Raw genomic sequence first — 21,454 nt, 5'->3', positions numbered from 1 at the left:
ACCCAATGCGGGACCCGATCCTGAGACCCCAGAATCACACCCTGGGCCGGGCGCCAAACCGCTGAGCCACCCAGGGATCCCCCTATATTACCTTTTTTTGTAATATGTGAAATTTCACCTTTTTTGTAACAGGTGAAATTTCAGTTTTAAATGAAGAGCAGGAAGCATTTCTGTTGTTGAAAATGAAAATTAATTTTGTTGGATTAGCATTAATTGGCACATTACTTAGATACTTTCTGTGAGGATATTGCATTTTTGACTGTCCTTAAGTTTTTATTTTTTATTTTATTTTATTTTTTTTTTATTTATGATAGTCACACAGAGAGAGAGAGAGAGAGAGAGAGAGGCAGAGACACAGGCAGAGGGAGAAGCAGGCTCCATGCACCGGGAGTCCGACGTGGGATTCGATCCCGGGTATCCAGGATCGCACCCTGGGCCAAAGGCAGGCGCCAAACCGCTGCGCCACCCAGGGATCCCTGTCCTTAAGTTTTTAGATCTCCTTTAGAGGCATGAAAATAAATTAGTGGTATTCTCTGCAGAACTGGCCAAAAACCAGCCAAGTATTTTGGAGATACTGATATCAGATAGATATTTTGGAGGTATTGTTAACAGTATTATAATGTAACCTCATGTAGTGTTATTCACAAATTTTTCTTTAATATAAATTTTCTTTCATATAAATATAAACTTCTCATTAAAGTAAAACATATTAATATAAGTTTTTCTTTAATATAAATTTTACTTTTACGAAAAGTAAAAGTAACAGGAAAATATGAGTGAACCACATGATGTGATATACTTGTGTTTTTAGGTTAGTGCTAAGATAACTTCACAGGCATTTTTTATGTGCTTATTCCCACAAAAGGACATACTAAATCTCACTGAATATGAGAACAACTCATAATTTTCCATTTAGAATGTATGATACCTTTAACTTTTTAAATTCTGAAATAAGGCGTGGTAAATGAGACTATGTTGAATATATGAAGATTTGATAATCCAGGCCATAGCTGAGTGTATTAAATGTTACTATACTTATAGTGTGTCCAGTTTCTCTTATATGTGCCATGCATCCACTCTTCAAACATGATGTGCTTTATAATACATAAATATATTTAATGTGATTAATTGAAATGTGATTAATATGAGCATGAAGGCTTAATAACTTGAATGAAGTGATAAGATTTATTTCTATATATACTTTCCTTTGCCTACGTCCTTTTAAGGGGTGATCTTCACTTTGAAGTAGAGGAGTGCTCTATTGAAGATTATTTGAACATTGTATTTTTAAACTACTACTTGGTGGCAGTAACTCCCCATTAATTACTGAAATGCTTGTTTCCATGTGTTAAAGAACATTATATCACCTGTAGTTGTATTGCAGGCAGTAAGAAAAATAGAAGAATGTTGGATACCTTGTCATTTTTTTTCTCTCCACTGAGAGAGGAGGCTTATGTGCATATATATATATTTGCAAAGGACAAAGAAGACAATGAGGAGAGTCACAGGATGTTATTATTAGAAGAGGTCTTCATCTTACAAATAAGGAAACAAGTATGGAGAGGTGGAATACCTACATCGTAAAAAGCAGTGATACTTAGCGTTTCCTTTCTTTTCTGAAGGGTAAAAATTTTTGTTTTGGGGTTGGAAGAACTAGAAACTGTTTCAGTCTCTCCATAAGATATTCTGTAGAATCATTCATTTCCTTTTTCACCTTATCTATCAATATTCAGGTAAATAGCAGTAAAATTAAATGCTAATCCTAGGATCATGACCCAACATTTCTAGAGTATTATATTTAATGTTATATTTTTCTTTAATTTAAAATCTGTACATGTCCATGTGAACTGAACCACACTGTGGTGTTCCCTTTATGGTTTCACGTAGGTTTTGGGCGACCTTCCCAAATATTTTCTTCCTTTGAAGGAAATGTGTTTGTTTGTTTTTTTTATTATGCAGCATAGGCTACATTTCATTACCATTTCTTTTTTGAAGGATAAAAAAATGTAATACCGAGACTGTAAATAAGTAAAAATATTTTATTTGCAATCCTTAAGTCATCTACACATTTTTCATAAAACCTTTTATAAACATTGTTAACCACTATGGTTCTCCCAAGGAGACTTAACAGTAACAAATTATTTGATTTAAACCACAGCCTGAATAATTTAAATAAACTGAAATTAGTCAACATGTGATGAAATTCATAAATGGAAACGTTGGCTGTCCTGTAGTAATCAATGCATAGCTACAGCTGGTTGAAGGGGACCAAATCCATTGAAGAGGCGATTTGGTTCCATTTTACCAGCTCTAGCAAAGCATTGCAGTGCTGCTAGTTTGGGATACAAAAGAATTGAAATGCTCTTTATTTGTACAGTTATGGTTATGGATTTTCTACAAATATTAGAGACAGTACTCTTTAGTCATTACATATAAACTTTTCTATTTTGAGACACTTTTCCTACTATTTCCCACTTGAACAGAGTAGAAGTCTGTGCACATTAACATTTTGTTGTCGCATTAAGGAATTATCAATGTATACCTTTGCATAATTTTTAAATGTAGATAATAATCTGTTTTAAAACCAGCATTTAAAGGAACAAACAGACCTTAATGTATTTCTATGTACTATTTTGTATTTATCGTTAGGTGGTGAACCAAGCAAGTATGCTAATAGGTTAGGGAAGAGTACTTACTGGTAGTGCTACCTTTCTTCCCACTGCTCCTTTATTTAGTATTATATTTGAGGACTGATAGCAAACTGCTGACAGGGAGGGGGTGGAGGAATATGAGTGGCCTTAAGAAAGTACCTTTGCCCTTTGGTTTATAAATAGATCACATGTATATTTGGTGTATTGCTTGGACTTCTGTTGAAAGGAACTACCACACATACCAGCTTTTTTCTTTGTTTTTGCTAATGTAGTGTTACTAATCATAGGTTAGTATATTAACCTTTTTTTAAGGTCTATTTCCCTGACTGAATTCTCCATCATTTTGGGTACAGATTGCCCAGTCCCTTCTATTATCAGCTTAATAATGCATGGACTTGTGGTGCATAGCTATAATCAGTGAATTTGAGTATTAAAATCTACATGAGTAATATTTTAAAAGTAAGTACAGCAAATTTTTGTTATAATGTGGTTTTAGTGTTGTGTTTCAGTATCAGGGAAGGGATATCTTTTGAAATATAAAGATATTTTGCAAAAATAAAAGTTTGAGATATTACAGTTTGCCTATAAAGTAAGAACTTTGAAAAATAAAGAAACAAGTTATTGTTTTGAAGTAAATGAGGAGAAGCTCAACAGTAATTTAGGCAATATTCAGACAGTTCTCATATTAAGTATATTCTGCATCTGTTGGTTGGTAAGTATGCTGCTGGTGAAATTAATGTAACTACAATTCTTTCCATTTATTCTAATAGAAATGAAACAGGTGTTAAATTGCCTGGACTTAAGTGCTGAAGATAGCAATAAAACTGGCTTCTATTTTTACTAGTTATATGGGAGCTGTTTAGCAGATCCAGTTGCTCAAGTGTGCTTTTGGATGACAGTTCAGTTTCATATACTGGCCATATCGGGGCAAGGAGAGGCCATGGAAAAAAAATAGTACAGCATTTGATAATGTCAGCATCTGTTATCCCTGTCAGAGAGACAGTTGAAATGTTTGAGTTACACCAGTGTCAGCAGATGCCCAGAGTTTACTATGTACTCAGTTAAAAATGAACAGCTGATCTAAGTGATGGATGTGACATTTTAGAATGATTGAAAATACTTAGATATGTTCATTTAACTTGTAGGCACTAGAATCAGTATATAATTTTGCCTCTTAAAATGAATAACAGATGTTGTCATTTCATTTTCTGAGGATTATGTACTCTTAACATTATAGCAGTGAGATTCTTTGTCACCAGGATGTTTTAAAGTAATTATTAAACATTTTTATTGTGCCTATAAAATAATGAATATAATTGTTCTACAATTTTACAATGTTCTATAATTTTATAATGTTATAAAACATGAGTATAGTAATGCCTTTTGAGTTGTTTTGTAGGGGAACCTGTAATTTTGAGATACATATTTTCAGTGATAACCATAGTTGTTAACCTTATGGACATTCTCTTCAACTTGGGACACATAAAAATTTTCAAATATCATTATGCTCTTTATACATGTCTGAATATTACAGTTGAAATAATACTTGTAATAAGGAATGATTAGAGTATATGAATATTAGTATTTCTTTTTTTCTGAATCTGTCATAGTAGCTTGAAACAGGTACTGCTTGTAAAGTATTGCCAGTAGCTTTATTATTTATGAGTTTTATTAAGTATATATTATACAAAATAAATTTTGTGTAAGATATAAAAAAAGTATTTTGGTATCTCCAACACACTACAAATAGTGGGTGGGCCTATCATGTTTGTCAAAATTGAATTGCTGTTGCCCAGTACCAGTGAAAGATGATTATTCTGTGTAAATTGATTTCTTAACTATAGCATTTTCATTTTATGTACTGCTTTGGAGAAAGCAAATTCAAGGATAATATAATAAACTAATTTCTTTTAAATATTTGGCAATCTGTTAGCAATGTGCCCTGTTAACCTACAACTGAGGCCCAGAATTTTGTCATTTTTCATGCATAAATCTTTAAGTACTAACAGCATTTAAAACAAAGACTGGGCTAAGGACCTATTTAACTTGAAGACAACACCACTTTTTATTTTTGAAGAGTAGAATGTTACTTAAAAGATAGTCTTTTCGAATTACAACTATGATAGCTTTCAAAACAGAAAGCCTAAAACAACAAACAAAACTTGCTTCAGAAATTCTTCTGTTAGCAGACTATAAATTTATTAAACTATGAAGAACAATTGTTAAAATGTAATGATATCAGTTTTTGTTATATTTTAATCTTAACAAATCAGTTGATCCTACTAATATGATATATTTCAATTAAGATCCAATTGTAGAGACAGAAAATAGGTCATGTGTATCCCTTCCTCTTTTGTTCTGGTAATACTAGCTTCTTTTCTGTATTCAAATTGTAGTCATGTAAGTACTTAATTTAAAAATGTAAAACAATAGTATATTTTAAACTTAAAAGATTTAAAAAGAGTTTCATGATAATTTTGATATTTAATCTCCTTAGTTAAACTTTTTTCTCTTCACAAAGTAGAAATCTTTGCAGCATTTAGTTTCCATCTAAAAGTAGGAGGTACATTTTTGTGGTGTATCGCCAAAGGTCATTTCTTAGATATTAGGTTAATTTACCGTATGATAGTCATTCACATAGAAAGAAGCAAAGGCTTATTTTAGCTGCAGTGTAGTTCCCTCCTGGCAGTTTATTGCCTACCAAAAATACATACTTCTTTACATTCCATAGCATTGTATGTTCATATGGGTACATAAAGAAGTATGTACTCTGAGTAGGTTTTACTAAGTTGTTAGCTGTAGAAACATGAAATATTTTATTTTTCCCATTTGTTAGTAAAACATACAGCTTACTGATACAGAACAGTGGTAGATCATTTGCAGAGACTATCAAAGACTAAACTATAACAGATTTACCTGAAGCATGGCATTAGTGCCATTTGTGGCTCCTTGTTCTTGGTGGACATAGACACTTCTAAACACTAACCAGTTATCTGTTGAACTTTGTCCTGGTCTGGTTGTTTTTGCCAGAGATTCATAAAATCAGTGGAGTTTTTACAGAATATATTTCAGAAACTTGTAAGATCAGCCTAGTGTTTCTTCATAGTCTTCAGAGCGAATTTCTTCTTATTTTGTAGTTTGCTTCTAGATCCTACAAGTAGATAGTAATGAACTCAGTGCACATTCTTTTTACAGACTATATATCTTACCAAAACTTAACCAATTAACCAATTAGTACTTATTCTGATATTGTGTCTAAAGTTGAAAGAAAAAAAAAAGTAAAGTTGAAAGAACAAGGAGAAAAACTAGATCTTTTTAGAGTGTGAGTAAACTGAATTTTTAAAGATGATGAATTATTTTTTTTAAAGGTCATCGATAAGGAATTCATGATTATTTTGAAAACTTCTTTGTCCTTCCTTTGTCTTAATTAGTTACTTAACTGAACTTTGCATTTTGGTGCTTTTGTTTGGGTTGAATACACATTCGAATAGTTGGATAAATATGTAATTTGGGGGAGTTGGGTTCTTTTGATTATTATTTTTTAATATAAAGGATAACTACCAAGATAGTCAACTTTTCTAAAGTCTCACTGAAAAGAACTGAAAGGTGTTAGCCTATGAGCACGGGGGTTTGAGCTTGATCATTTAGCTTGATAAGACATTATAGTTGGTGAGTTGCCTTTAACATTTGTGGTATTAAGAGGTTAATTTAAAAGAACACCGTAAGAAATGTTCATATTTAGGAAAGGAGAAAACACAACCGCAAGGAAAGTAGAATTTCTGCAGCCTGTAATAAAAAGTTAGTGCAGTTCATAGAGAGCAAATCAGAACGTAGCAGTAGAAGGCCCAGCACTACAGCAGTTTCAGCAATGCAGCATTAGGGTAACTTACCATGCACATTCTAATTTATTTTGTGACCAACTTAAAGTTAGCTTTAAAAATTATTTTGTAATCTGCCAAGTCTCTTGGTTGACTAAATCTTGAAATAGTTAATAGTTTTTAAAAGGTAGCATACTTTGGGAGCAGAGTGTGATTTACTAAGGATGCAAAATCATCATTTAATCTGAAACAAGAAAGACTAACTCCTTAATGATGTCATTGACAATAATGGATTTATGCATTTTTGAGATCAAGAATTATCTGCCAAGATACTTGAATAACATTCCTTTTTACGCTATATAAGCTGTTTACTTGAACTATGAAATTAGGTAATGCCCAGATAGACTTTAACAATAAAAGCATTTATCACATCAGTAATTGGTAAGCATGCAGAAAGTCATAAGCATCCTTAAAAGTGCAGGCCTTGTGGTGCTCTATTACCTGTAAGCTTAGTGCCATGCAGCATTTGCAGGAGGAAGAAAGATAATGACCTAGATAGTCACATCAGCAGCAGCCATCTCCTCTTGATTGTTCCTTCACTCTATTCGCTGATTCAGCACTTCTTTCCATGAGCTGAGGGAAGCAAGGGGACCGTATCAGTGAATACAGAACCTCACCTTTTAAGATACATTTGAAAAACAAATGAACAAACAAAAACAAATAAGCCATCTTTTTCCTCTCCCTTCCCTTCACCTTAAAAAAATAAAATTGAATGAAATTTGGCTATTTGATTTGGAAGATCCTATTACCAGTATTGCACAGATACGAGTACCTTGTATCTGCTGTACAGAAAGTTAAACCACCAAGGAGGGTTGGTATAATGGCCAAGAAAATGAACCTCACTTATTTTTCAGATGAAATGCTTCAGAAGAGGGGAGAAAGTTGTAGAGGAAGTTAATTTTATAATCCAAAAAAGACAGACAAAAACCAAAACACACCTCACTCCCCCCAAGTAACGGTAAACATTCACCCTATTTTCCTTTGCCCACCAGAATACATTGGGTTCTTCTGACTTCTCAGGAAATATTCTGTATCTTTCTTGCTGTGAAGTTGTTTTTTTGATTTTTTTGGTTTTTGGTTTTTAGTTTCCAGGATTAATTGGTAGATCTGTATTGAAGCCACCTTGTCATATCCAGAGGTCAAGTCTGCAAGCAAGGTCAGGACTTCCACATGGTCACTACAGAGGTTTAACTTATATTCTTCTCTCAGTGGCCACAGGCTAAACTGTTACAGCTTTATAGGCAGCTAAGCATTTGAAACATGCACTCCCAGGCAAACAGGCTCTCTTGTGCCTCTCTCTTCCCTGACCATATTTAGTCAACCATAGCAAAAAATAGTCTCTCAGCTGTCGATTGTCGATCCAAAAGCTGAGGAAGCCTCTATCTTGCTTTCTGCCTATTGATTGTTCATCCTGCGGTCCACAACACTGCTTTGCCATTTGTTCTGCCTTTTTTTTTTTTAAAGCACTGCCAAATAAAGCGGTCTCTCATGTTTCCACTTGCATTTCCCAGATTTTCACTGAGCTTGCGCTGAGACTAGGAAAGCCTGATGCAGCTGTCACTATACTTAGAAGCACTGCAGAGAAAAAAAGAAGAGGAAAAATATTACCCTGGCTAGTTGCAAGACAGTCTTTAGACAGACCTGGAACAAGTAAAATCCTTCTGTTGCCAAAATATATTTCATAACCTAATTTTTGTTGGTAAATATATTATGAATGATGGTATTTTACATAACTAAAGGCCTGAAGAGATTTTGCAGGGTTATCTTTAGAGCTAGTTGTTGCTAAACATGCTTTTTAAATTTAAGAAATAATATTTGAATGGAAAATATGTAGAAATGGTAAATGGAACCTGTGTATTAAAGATGGAAAGAAATCATTAAGGAAGAAAAGAGTAGTATGTAAATGAAATCTTGGAAAAATGCTACTTAAAACTTTTAATTCAGTGTCAGTTTCAGTTAATTTTTTGTAGTGCTTAGATGAGAAACGGTCTAAAATGCTTTTAAGTAATCATGTACTTTTATATTGAAACTATTTACATACAGAGCTATTAAAATGCACTTTTATTAATTCTATTTCATTTTTAAATGTGAAGTATTTTTTTCCTTCCTTTGACATTGCCATTCCTTTTAAATTTTCTGAAATAACATTTAGGCATGATCCTTTCTACTTTACCAGAGACTGAAATTAGTCATTAATCTAATCTGTAATGTTGCCACATAATAGTATATGCTTCAAAGGAAAAATGCTTTTGCTCTAAATTTTTATAGCATATTCACAATAAAGTGTAATGTTGAAATTTGCTTTTTTTTTTTTAACTAAGGAGAAAAGAATATTATTACATCAAATCTAACGTACTTATGGAGATACAGTTTTAGGATTTTACAAACCTAAAAATGCCCAAGAACAAACAAACAGGTTTCTTTCCTAAACTAAACCTATACCTTGTTCTTGTTCTTAATTCAAATACAGTATTCTGGTAAGTACTGATTCAGTTAAAAATTAAGAAAAACTGTTACCAGTTTTTTAAGTTCATTCTCCTATGAGGGAAGTTTGTCCTTGACATTCTTTTTGTCTTTAGCATTTAATACCATAGCAGGTGAATTATTTTGGATGGCTATTTTAAAGCAGTGCTTCTGTAGACATTTGGCAGTTTTGAAAAGCCAGCTTTACTAGATATTGGAATACTTTTACACATATTGTGAGATGATACATGTCTCAGATTAAGATAGGTTAATTTTCAGGTTTCTAAATCACCTCATTATTTCCTAAAACCATTTTGTAGCAGTGAAAGGTTGTTGTTTTGTTTTTAAAGCAAACACATGAAGTGCTGGGCACTCTTCTAAGCCCTTTTCAATTTTCATAGTAACTTCTTTGAGATAAGATCTATGATTCTTCTCATGTTTTATAGATGAAGAAACCGAGGCATCACAGTTAAGTAACCTACTCAAGTCACCAGCCATTTAGTTTGCTAATGCCAGAATTTGAACCCAAATAGTTTGGCTTCAGACTGTAAGCTCTTTACCACAACAGTATGCTGCTGCTCTTGTTTTTAATAATGAAACAAACCAGTTAGGGAATTACCTACCATTCTTGGGGGCTTGAGAGTATACCAAAAATGTAATAGGCTGCTAATGCCTCCATTATATTCAGAAAAATGATTGTTTCTTCTTTCGTTCCAGTTAACAGAACTTTGAGCTCCTTTTACTAGGCATACAAAGGGGATATAAAGATAATTAAAATGGGACCCTGGCCTATAACATAGAAGGAGAAATAGGAACTGACTGGTCATTTAAGAGATAATTTTGGTTGTCTTTAGTATCAGAATACTTGAGTATTCAGCTATTCAACTCTTCTGCAGCTTGAATTGTTGTATATCTCTTTTTCATTTTGAGCTAAATTCTGCTACATTACTAAATTTCCACTTAATGAAATTAAGCTAAATTAATGAGTTTTTTTTTAAGATTTTATTTATTCATAGAGAGAGAGAGAGGCGCAGAGACACAGGCAGAGGGAGAAGCAGGTTCCATTCAGGGAGCCTGACGTGGGACTCGATCCAGCTCGATCCAGGGTCTCCAGGATCACGCCCCGGGCTGCAGGCGGCACTAAACCGCTGCGCCACCTGGGCTGCCCATTAATGAGCTTTTTAATTGTGGTACTGTCAAAAAAAGTTGAGGGGGGAGCACATTAAAAAAATTAAAAACATCTATTCACTAGTTAAAAGTAGGTGAAAGAAAATAAAAAACAGCCATATTCATTTATTAAAGTGATTACCATGGATAGATTTTGAGTATACATCCTCTCAGGTTTCTTGTCTGCATCCATTCAGATAGGGGTGGGTATCGAACAAAAATATGTGTAGAATATCACATACTGGTTTGCATTTAGTATGCCCTAAAGAACTTCTGCTTGGGATTGATCAACTTTTAGTAGATTCCTTTATGAATTCTGGCTTTATTATTTAAGGGATTGTTTCATTAATTTATTTAGCAAGCATTTATTGAACACTTAATATGTGCTATTCAGCGATTCTAATGTGTTTTTACATTAAGTAATTCTAATAGTAAGGCCTCCACACTTCAGCTACTTGGATTCATTTGGAAAACATTGCCTGTCTCTGAAGAAAGATTGTAAAACATGGCAGGCCCTAAAAATGGACCCAGTGCCATTTGACTGCTACATACCAATGTAGACAGCTGCTTGTCCCCTCAACTTAGAACTCATTTGTTCATCATTCAGCAAACGTTTTGAGTATTACCATGTGCCAGGGATTATGCTAGGCACCACTATTAGTTGTTCCGGAACTTAATGCTTCTTTGGCACTGTTCACAAATGCCTGCTTAACTGGTAGTAAGATCTTACCTTTAAACCATCCATGTCCTTAACCTCTTGGAAAACAACTAGATTGAGAAATAAAGAAGAGTGTATGGGCATTAGGAAAAATACCTCCAAATCTCATACACTGTGCTCCACAGGTGAGAGTTTTGACTTAATCAAATTATTGATGCGTCGAACTGGTCACACCCTGATCTCAGCAACTCTGTGGACTTGAGTGCTTGTAGCATAAGTCTCCTCTTCAGGAACTACAGCACTGCAGGGGCTAGCTGACAGTGGCTTTCCTGGTTGGATTATGGGTTTCTCAGACTGTCCACCCTACAGAAGTAGGACTAATTAACAGAATGGATTGGTTCTGAAGTGAAAACATGATCTCTGAAAATCTGAATTTTGCATTTTAGTATAAGGATTTGATTTACTTTATAGAATGTAATATAGAAGGGACTGGGATCATTTTTGTTACTTGTAACAGTAGCTTGGAATTACCATCTTTCTTTTGCCCTGACAGTTCATTTACACATTTTGTACTGAGAGGAAAAGGCAAGAAGACATAAGGTAGTGAGATATGAGATAGTAGAGAGAGTAGGTTTTCAAAAATAAGTCTCTATTTCTGTTTAAATGCCTTACTAACCTTCTGAGCCATGGCTCTTCTTTCTGAGAGACTTCAGCTTTCTCTCACTTGTTCACTTAGGAAATACAAGCCCAGAAGGACAAGTTATGATGGCTTGGACATCCACATGTCAGTGGATAGCTTAGGCTCAGAGAAGGAAACTGCTCCTCTTTCTCTTTCTTTTCTCTGAGTTATTGGCAGCATAATATGGGAAGGTACTTCTGAAACAGGAATGGAAGATAGTGGGAAACATGGTTTCACAAGAACCATCTTCTCAAGGATATTCAGTAATGTGACTAAAAAAAAAAAAAAAAACTTCGTGAAAGTAGCATGAACCACACTTTATAATGTAAAACTTACGTCATATTTGTATAGTTTGGCTATAAGAACTAAAGTAGCAAGTTAAAAGATGTTAATATAGTAAGCCTAAATATTATTCTAGTGTTTTGACTTAAATTTTAAAAATCTGATACATATATACATAGCTAAGTCAAATACTACTACAAAGCTTATAATGAAAAAATGTGTTCTGCTTTATCCCTCTTCATCCCTTTGCTTCCCCCAATACCCTCCCTATTCAGTAACTTCCAGCTTATCCTGCAGTTTTCCTAATTTATCAATTGTAGATAATATCTACTGATGTCATGTCATGAGAAATGAAGTTTTAAAACTATTGACATTGTCTCTTACACCATTTCTCTCAACATAATCCTATCAGTTTTTGTTTAAATCAATAAGTGTTTACATTACTATCTTATGAATTCACTTTATTTTTAATAAAAGTTTTTTTCTGCGTGATTTATTGCTTATATCTTCTAAACTCTCCAAAAGAATCATAAAAGCCTTATAAATTCATTTCTTACATGGTCATTTCTTACATACATATGTGTAGAGTTCTTGATAATGTTTTGGCACCATGATTATGCCAAATCCAAACATCCAGTAGTACAATGTGGTACCAGTTTTTTTTCCCTGTTAAGAATCTGAGTCAAAGTTACATAGTATCTAGTATCTCTCGTTTTTTAAAGATTTTATTTTTAAGTAATCACCCAATGTGGGGCTCCAACTTACAACCCTGAGATTAAGAGTCACATAGTCTACCACTGAGCCAGCTAGGCACCCCAATATCTAGTATCTTATTTTAGTCTACCTAAGGAGGAAGATCAGAATACTCACAATTACTGTAAACGAACTAAAATAGGAAACCTGAGCTTTCTGTGAGATCCACAAATGGGATTTAAGGGTTTGTAGACTCTTTCAAAATTGTAGGCAGAGCTATAGATATGTGCATTTCTCTGGGACATATAAATATGTCCATACTTTTCCATAGGTTTTGAAATAATTTTGTCACCACAAAGCAGTGATTATGACTTTAGTAACAACCACTAAAAGCTGTGTTTAAGTTGTGATTCTCTGTATACTTTGGGTTACAGACCTATTTTAAAATCTGATAAAAGCTGTAAACTTCCAAATTTGAATACAGTTTTAGAAGTTCTTGGATCTGGGCAGCCCGGGTGGCTTAGCGGTTTAGTGCCGCCTTCAGCCCAGGATGTGATCCTGGAGACCCAGGATCGAGTCCTGTGTCGGGCTCCCTGCATGGAGCCTGCTTCTCCCGCTGCCTGTCTCTGTTTCTCTCTCTCTCTCTCTCTCTCTCTCTCTCTCTCTCTCTCTTTTTGTGTGTGTGTGTCTCTCATGAATAAATAAATAAAATCATTAAAAAAAAAAAAAGTACTTGGATCTTCCAGAGACTGTTTTGAGATTTCTTGGGCTTCCTATATGGGATTCATAGACCATTATGTTAAAGAAATATGTTCTGGGTCTTGTTAGGCCTTATTCTCATTTTATAGGCCTACAGTTTCATTTATACACTCTTATTCTACATCTTCAGCCTATTTCTCCATATGTTTGTAACATTTCTCTATTTCAAAATTTATCTTTCATATGTATCACCTAAAAAACTATCCCAATATGTGTCTTATTATCATTTCTTGTCTTTTAATACTCTGTTGGCACAATTTTATTTATTATAATTTTTTCATGTTCCTTTATATTTTATTTATCATAAACATTAATTGAATACGGCAGAGAAAGGCTTTTTAATAATTTTTGGATGTAAAGCTTAATACTTGTAATTATGCTTGCTCCCCTCCACCCCCTTGTTGGCACAAATTTAAAAGTGTTTCAGTTTTTATGTCTTTTGTTAGGAGTGGGAAAACCCCTAATGTCTAATATGTGTATATCAGGTCCATGCCAAGTCCAACACTCTTTATAGGAGTAGTCATTTTCTCAGTCTTAAACAAAATAGTGGATACATATATTAAGGGAGGATTTTTCGAAGTTAGGAGTTTTCTGCATAAAATCTTTCTGTTAAGCAGTTACTGGTATATGGTAAGAAAAGTTGCTTTTAATTTTACTTTTCTTTTTTGGGAGTGGGCTAGGTATTTCTTTAAAAATAATTTTTTTTAGTTGAGTGTAGTTGACATATGATGTACTTCACATGTGCAGCATAGTGTTGAACATCTATATATGTTATGCTGTGCTCACTGCAAGTGTAGCTGCCATCTGTCCCCATACAGTGCTATTAAATATCATTGACTATATTCTCTGTGCTGTACCCTTGACCCTTGTGACTCATTCATCCAGTAACTGGAAGCCCGTATCTCCCCCTCTCTAACTACTCCCCTCCCTTCTGGCAACCATCAGTTTATTCTCTGTATTTATAAGTCTGATTCTGCTGTTTGTGTATTCATTTGTTTTTTAGATTTGACATGTAAGTTAAATCATGTAGTATTCTCTACCTGACTCATTTCCCTTAGCATAATATCCTTTAGGTCCATCCTTGTTGTCACAGATGGTAAGACCTCATCCTTTTTTTTCTTTTATGGCTGGGTAATATTCCATTGTGTATATATACCACATCTTCTTTATCCATTTTGTCTGTCAGTGGACACTTGGATTGCTTCCATATCTTGGCTCTTGTAAGTAATGTTGCAGTAAACAGGAGTGTACTTACTGGATCATATGATGCTTTTATTTTTAATTTTTTGAAGAACATATTTTTTTCCACACTGGCCGTACAAATTTATATTCCCACCAGCAGTACACTAGAGGGTTCCTTTTTCTCTACCTCCTCACCAACACGTTATTTCTTGTCTCTGATTTTAGCCATTCTGACGGGTATAAAGTGATGTCTCATTGTGGTTTTCATTTACATTTCCCTGATGATTAGTAATGTTGAACATCTTTTCATATGTCTGTTGGCCATCTGTATGACTTTGGAAAAATGTTCAGGTCCTCTGCCCATTTTTTTGATCAAATTGGTTTTTTTGGTGTTGTGTAAATTCTTCACATATTTTGGATATTAATCTCTTCTCAGATATATCATTTGCATATATCTTCTCCCATTGAGGAGGTTGCCTTTTTGTTTTGTTGATAGTTTCCTTTGCTGTGCAAAGTTTATTTTGATGTAGTCCCAATAGTTTATTTTTTGAAGAAGCATCACTTCTGATAATGACTTCTCCTCCTCTTTTATGCTTTACTTTTTGATGTTCTTTAGAATAACTTTCTTGCTCTGGAAATATGTTGTTATTGATCCCAAAATTTTAAATAATGTAATTACCATTTTGTGTGTTTTGATACCAACTGGATTTAGCATTGCTAAATGATATATATCAGATTTTTAACTACAGTTCATGATAATCTACCAGTTACCAGTTAAAAAGTGAAATTTGTCTTTTTATCACTATTATTCCTACTTTGTTGTTGTTAACCTGGCTTTTCTTTATTTACTCTTTCATTAATAGATAATATTCAAGTTGAACCTAAGAGTTTCCACAAGACCATAAATTGTCCATGTTTGGATCTATTTCTTTCTCCTTTGTTTTTTTTTTTTTTTCTCTCATTAGGTTTTTCCTTTTGTAACACTCCTATTCTAGTTTGATTCTATTCCCTAAATGGTGATAGTTTTTTTACCTCCTAAAGCATCAAAAAGCTGCACATTAGAGATTTAGAAAAAAATACAATTCATGTTTCTCTCAGTGCATAATTTTCTTTAAAGAAGAATGTTTTTATTTGATTTCAGAAGTTTTCTTTGAAAAAAAAAGTTTTCTTTGAACATTTTTTCTAAAGAAAATAGTGAAATATTTAAATATCAAATTATGTAAATCTCAAAATCATGTAAACTTGACTTTCAGTGCAATGCGTGTTTTACTGTCTAAATTACCAAGACCATGGATTGTGGATGAGAAGAAAGATGATGGTTATACTGCCTTACATCTGGCTGCACTTAACAATCATGTAGAAGTGGCTGAACTGTTGGTACATCAGGTAGGAAAAGCTGTGCCATAATTTTTAACAATTTTGGACTGTTGCCATTCGTTTATTACTTCATCAACTACCTATTGATAGGTTACAGTAAAATCCCATGATTATGGAAATTCAGATATGGTGCACTTCATTCTTCTGCCTAACACTCTTAAATGGAGGGTAGTGGTCTGTGTGTGTGTAGCCCGATTTTATTCCCTTCTACAGTGTTCCTAGATTGGTTCCATGAAATAGGCATAAGTGATTTTCCAGAATCGCTACCACTGTTGTTAGAAGTATCCATCAGCCATAAGGCCAAGAACCATTATGTTGGTATCTAAGCTAGTGTGGCCAGTTGCTGTCAGATAACACCAGGCTACAGCCAGGACTTGGGGATTCAGTTCATGCCTACTGCTGGACTCCAGGAATCTGTGACTGGATAGCAGCAGGTTCACTTCAGTCATTTGATTCATCTTTGAGATAAGAGGACACCACATTTTTATGAGATTGGATTTTGGGGGAATTTATTTACTATAGTTCTATGATGTTTTAGTTTTTAAATACTTCAATGAAGCATATGCCATATAGAAGCACTGAAGTTACCAAAGAATTATCTGTGATCTCTGATTCACAGAACTTAGTCTAGTTAAGAAGATGAAATAGCAGGAACATTTAATAAATTGTTCATTATGTGTAATTAGCATCACATTGAAGTATAGCTGACACACAGTGTTTCATTAGTTTCAGGTGTACAGCAGCATAGTGATTTGACCATTGGGATGCTATTCATTATGCTCTGCTCACCCCAAGTGTAGCTATCATCTGTCACCAGTACCATTGACTAATAAGCCTTTATTATTAAGGTTACTATTCTTAAAGTATTGTTAATTGTGATAATTTCCTTTTCAATGCAAAATACAGATAACTGACGATATGCCAGTGTCACACTGTCTTGATTATTGTTTTTAGTTAGGTCTTGAGATCCGTTAAAGTAACTCTTCCAACTTTGTTCTTTGTTCTTTTTTCTGAGAGTTACTTCAATATTTTAGATTTTTGAATGTCCCTATAAATTTTAGAATCGGATTACTAGTTTCCATTAAAAAGTCTTGACATTCTGGTTGCACTGCACATTTTAGATTGAACCTTTTTTCCCCCCAAATTTATCTTAACTCGTTTCTTTCATGCTGTTGTAAATTGTATTGTTTGAATTTTCAGTTTCTAATTGTATATTACAAATAAATGGAAATAGTTATTTTTTGATGTTGACCATATTTCCTGTGATTTTGCTTCAATAATCACATATTAGAAATTACAACCACAGTGAAATAATACTAATCTGCTTCTAGTACTACTACTAACTATCAATGAAAATGACTAAGATTAACCAAATGTTGGTTGGGATGTGGAGCAATTAGAATTCAGACATTGCTAGTATTTTTTAGAGCAGCCACTTTGAAAGTTTGAAAGTTTTGGCAGTTTTTAATAAAATTATGCATGTATTTACTATGCAATCTGGTAGCCCCCCTTCTAGGTATGTACTCAAGAGAACTGAGGACATATTTCCTCACAAATACTTTAGTGCACAATATTTTTAGCAGCTTTACGTGTAATAACCTCAAACTGGAAGTGGGCCCGATGTTCATGAACTACTCTCTAGATAAAGGAATTATAGTACCTCCGTACAGTGAATACTACTTTGGAAAATCTAATGATGGAAAAGTTCAGGAACTTAAAAAAGAAAATCTCTCACTTTGTGCATTTAATGAGAACAGGCATGGTAAGAAAACAAGCTGAGATCAAGTTCTTCCTGATGACACCCAGAGAAATATAAATAATAAAAACAAATCAGAAACTCCAATCTTCCAGAATATGTCATAGCATTATTGGAGTTTCAACTCTACCTAATACCCCAAGCAAGGGCACAGGTGGGGTTTCAGAGTTGTATTCAGAGGGCATGAATGGTTCTAAGATGTAAACAGAATGATAAAGTTTATCTTACGGATCTGTAGCCCTTTTCTTAATTTAATTTTTAAAATTATTACACAAGACATTGTATATAGGGTGGTTTTACATGCTTTTTTTCTGAATCTTTACTGGAGAGGAGGAAATTTTTTTCTTCCGTTCTAGGTTCTTTGGCTGGTCTAATAATTAAATTGACATGAGACATAACAATAGGAGAAAAACACATTTAATTTTGTATACGTGGGAGCTCAGAAAAATATGAGACTCTCCAAAGTGAGGCAACTTTTTATACCTTTTAAACAAATAATAATTTGTGGAGAATACACAAAGGGGTTTGCACTTGGGGTAGAAAATAAATAAATGAAGTAACAAAGTTTAGATAGTAATTCTTGGTCCTTAATTTCTTATATCTGGCAATAAGGATGCCCTCTACCCTCCAGATGCAGGAAGGGATAGCCTTCACATGGGGAATTTATTTTCTGCTTTCAGGGGAACGAAGGAAGGTCAGAGTGTCCTTGCTCTGGCTATTTCTTAAGTAACTTTAATTCAAAATAATCAATATGCCAAAGTGGCATTATTTTGAGGCAGCCCACCCTTAATCCCATCATCATATTGACCCTGTGAAATAAGTTGCACTATGACTGTGTTAGAGCCGAGGAAATGATTGTGAAATAGCAGAATGCCTCTTAAGTTCTAGAAGCTCTAGGTCCCCTTGTGCCATTATATAAGTTTAGGACTTTTGCTTTTCAGTTCCTTTCCTCTGTCCTTGGCATCAACTGTTCTCAAATAGTGCTTTGACTATCCCAGGACCCTGGTAGGACATTGTGCTTTCCCTTTAGTAAGTATTTTTATGTACTAATTAAGCATTGTCTTCTCACCCTCCAGCGAAGTTCCTTTTCACTGAATAAGAGCTCAGTCATGCAGCAAGAGGAGGTGACCTTATTAGGTCATTAAAGTAAATCTAAATCCAATATGAAGACTCACTAATAGAACTTCAGGAAATATTATTTACAATTAAAAGGAGGTAATTACCTCTGTTGCTATATAATGGAGATTGAGAGGGAGCTGTGTTTGAGCTCTGTACTGAACTTTGTTTTTTTAACTGTTCCTAGATGGAGTCACCATAATAAGTAATTATTGTAAACTTGCTGTCCTGTCTCAGAAAGTTTATTGCCCCATCTAATTCTTGCTGTATCGCCAGCTACTGTTATGAGAACAATGTTGCTGTAGCTAGAAGGGAGGAGAGTGGTCAACAGTGTTCTGTGTTGTTTATTCCTAATGAAGAGTTACAGTTTTAGTGTCCAGGGTTGTCAAATTTTGAGTATGTAAACTTCATTCTTCTTTTTCAGGGTAATGCTAATCTGGATATCCAGAATGTGAACCAACAGACTGCCCTACACCTTGCTGTTGAACGACAGCACACCCAGATTGTGAGGGTAAAGTATTTACTAAGAAGAATCTTACCTGATAATTATGTTTTTAGATAGATTTCTAGAAGGTCTTGAAAATTATACATGGTTAGATCTTTCAAAAAGCATAGTTGGTTGTAAAAATTATGATTTTAGGCTAATATTTTGCATTAGTTGGGTAAAGAGTTTTTAATTTATAATAGGGGAAAAAAATCTTAAAACTGATATTCAAGGTCTGTTGTATAATTTTGTTGCCAGACTTGCGACTTCCCAAAATATTAAATCAGAGAATTTCATGGTAACATATAAACTGGCTTTTAAAAAGTACATTTCCTCTTAATTTGTGTAATTGAGAGTGAACTATAATTAAAAGCTTAGGTTGGACGTTTACTGCACAGATTCCAAAAAAACTGAAATATATATTTTTATTTGACTAATCTGATATTCCAGGGAAAATATTTGAAAGATTATCGGTTTAAAATTTTTTTGTAGAGCAGTGATTCTTAAAGTTTAGAAGCTGAACCAGCAGCATCAGCATCACCTGGGACCTTGGTAGAAAATTCTTGGGCCCCACCTCAGACCGACCAAATCAGAACCTCCAGGGGTGGGAACTAGCAATCTGTGGTTTAACAAGTCCTCCAGGTAATTCTCATGCATGTTCAAATTTGAGAAACACTGTCCTAGAGTGACATTTTATGTAAACTTTTGGGAACAAAGTAAAAAAAAGGAAAACCACCAACAAATGATAATTTGCCAAGACAGGTAAGACCATATGCTTGAGATTGTCTTCTGTTGTGTTTTTTTAAAACCCTGACAGCATTTGTAGAAAGGATTAGGAAAATCAATAAAGCACTATAAGTAAAGTCTTAAATATAAAGTTATATTTATTAAGATATTTTTGAGTTATATCAATACCTCAGTAGTTTAGCACACACTTCACATTGTTACCTAAAATTCCTCTTGCTAAAAATATTTTCATTTATCTGTGATTTTTGGACTTTCCTTATGACTGTACATTTGGAGAAAATTAACCACAAAGAGAATAGAATAAATAACTTGCTTGAAATAAGTTAATATCTTTAAGTAGTAGTAGAATTGTGAACATTTATGATTTGGTCCTATTGGAAGTACTTAAAATATCCCAATTCACATATCTGCAATTAAAAGGAGAAAAAGGGGGGATAATGGCTGGCTCAGTCAGTAGAGCATGAAACTCTTGATTTTGGGGTTGTGGATTTGAGCCCCACATTGGGTGTAGAAATTACTTGACAAAATCTTTTTAATTTTTAAAGATGTATTTATTATTACAAATTTTATTTATTCCTTTGAGAGAGAGAGCTAGAGCGAGCAGGGGAAGGAGGGGTCCAGGGAGAGGGAGAATGAATTCTAAGTAGACCCACGACTCTGAGATCACTACCTTCAGGTAGGGCCAGGGATCTGTCAGTGTTACTTTATTTATCAAAATTTATTTTATTTAAATTCAATTAAATAACATATAGTGTATTATTAGTTTCAGAGGTGGAGTTCAATGATTTATCAGTTGTATATAACACCCAGTGCTCATTCCATCAAGTGTCCACCTTAATATCCATCACCCCATCCCCTAACCCCTCCCCCTCCAGTAACCCTCAGTTCATTTCCTATAGTTAAGAGCCTCTTATGGTTTGTCTCCCTCTCTGATTTTGTCTCTGTTACTTTAAATATGTAGTAATTTCTTATCAGCCAGAGAGACCTTAGCAAAATAAGATGTCTTTCTCTTTTAGCTTTTGGTCCGTGCAGGTGCCAAATTAGATATTCAGGATAAGGATGGGGATACTCCTTTGCATGAAGCTCTGAGGCATCATACCTTGTCTCAGCTGCGTCAGCTCCAAGATATGCAAGATGTGGGGAAGGTAGATGCTGCATGGGAGCCATCCAAAAACACAGTGAGTAAATTAATCTTTAATTCTGTACTACTGGAAGTATCTTTTAATGCAAGATCTATATTTGTGGTTAATTTAATCTGTTTCTGATAAAATATTTTATTAGAACTGCATATGTAGAAACTTAGTTTATGGACTAAGTAATAGTTAATTCTGGCTATATTGTTTCTAATTCTATTGAAAGTTGTTGGGTTATTTTTTTAACTTTAGCCATTTATATGGGTGTGTAGTGGTATGTTGGGGTTTTGATTTACATTTCCCTAATGACTCAGCAGTCATTGATATTGAACATCTTTTCACTTGCTTGTCAGTCGTATGTATTCGATGAGGTATCTGTTCACATTTTTTGTGCATTGTTGAACTGTTTTCTTACTATTGAGTTTTAAG

General features: G+C 34.0%; 1 protein-coding gene and 1 long non-coding RNA gene across 4 annotated transcripts in view; one reads left to right on the top strand and one right to left on the bottom strand.

The window, feature by feature from the left end:
* MIB1 (MIB E3 ubiquitin protein ligase 1) overlaps positions 1-21,454 on the top strand; it is a 139,358-nt gene that overhangs the window by 93,105 nt on the left and 24,799 nt on the right. The window contains exons 13-15 of the mRNA XM_055323758.1: positions 15,666-15,798; positions 19,086-19,172; positions 20,909-21,070. Of these exons, the coding sequence (XP_055179733.1) occupies positions 15,666-15,798; positions 19,086-19,172; positions 20,909-21,070 (382 nt within the window). The remainder of the gene's footprint in view (positions 1-15,665; positions 15,799-19,085; positions 19,173-20,908; positions 21,071-21,454) is intronic.
* Positions 2,026-7,748, bottom strand: LOC129508735 (uncharacterized). Of its 3 annotated transcripts, none has more exons than XR_008664232.1 (3): positions 7,500-7,748; positions 6,971-7,102; positions 2,026-5,802 (listed from the first exon to the last, which is right to left on the bottom strand). It is a non-coding gene; the product is annotated as an uncharacterized LOC129508735 (long non-coding RNA). The 3 variants fall into 3 exon arrangements; XR_008664233.1 differs by having other exon boundaries at positions 7,468-7,742; XR_008664231.1 differs by having other exon boundaries at positions 7,519-7,742.

This window comes from Nyctereutes procyonoides, unplaced genomic scaffold (assembly GCF_905146905.1).
Source record: "Nyctereutes procyonoides isolate TBG_1078 unplaced genomic scaffold, NYPRO_anot_genome, whole genome shotgun sequence".
Classification (NCBI taxonomy): domain Eukaryota; kingdom Metazoa; phylum Chordata; class Mammalia; order Carnivora; family Canidae; genus Nyctereutes; species Nyctereutes procyonoides.
This window is presented reverse-complemented; position numbering and strand designations above follow the sequence as displayed.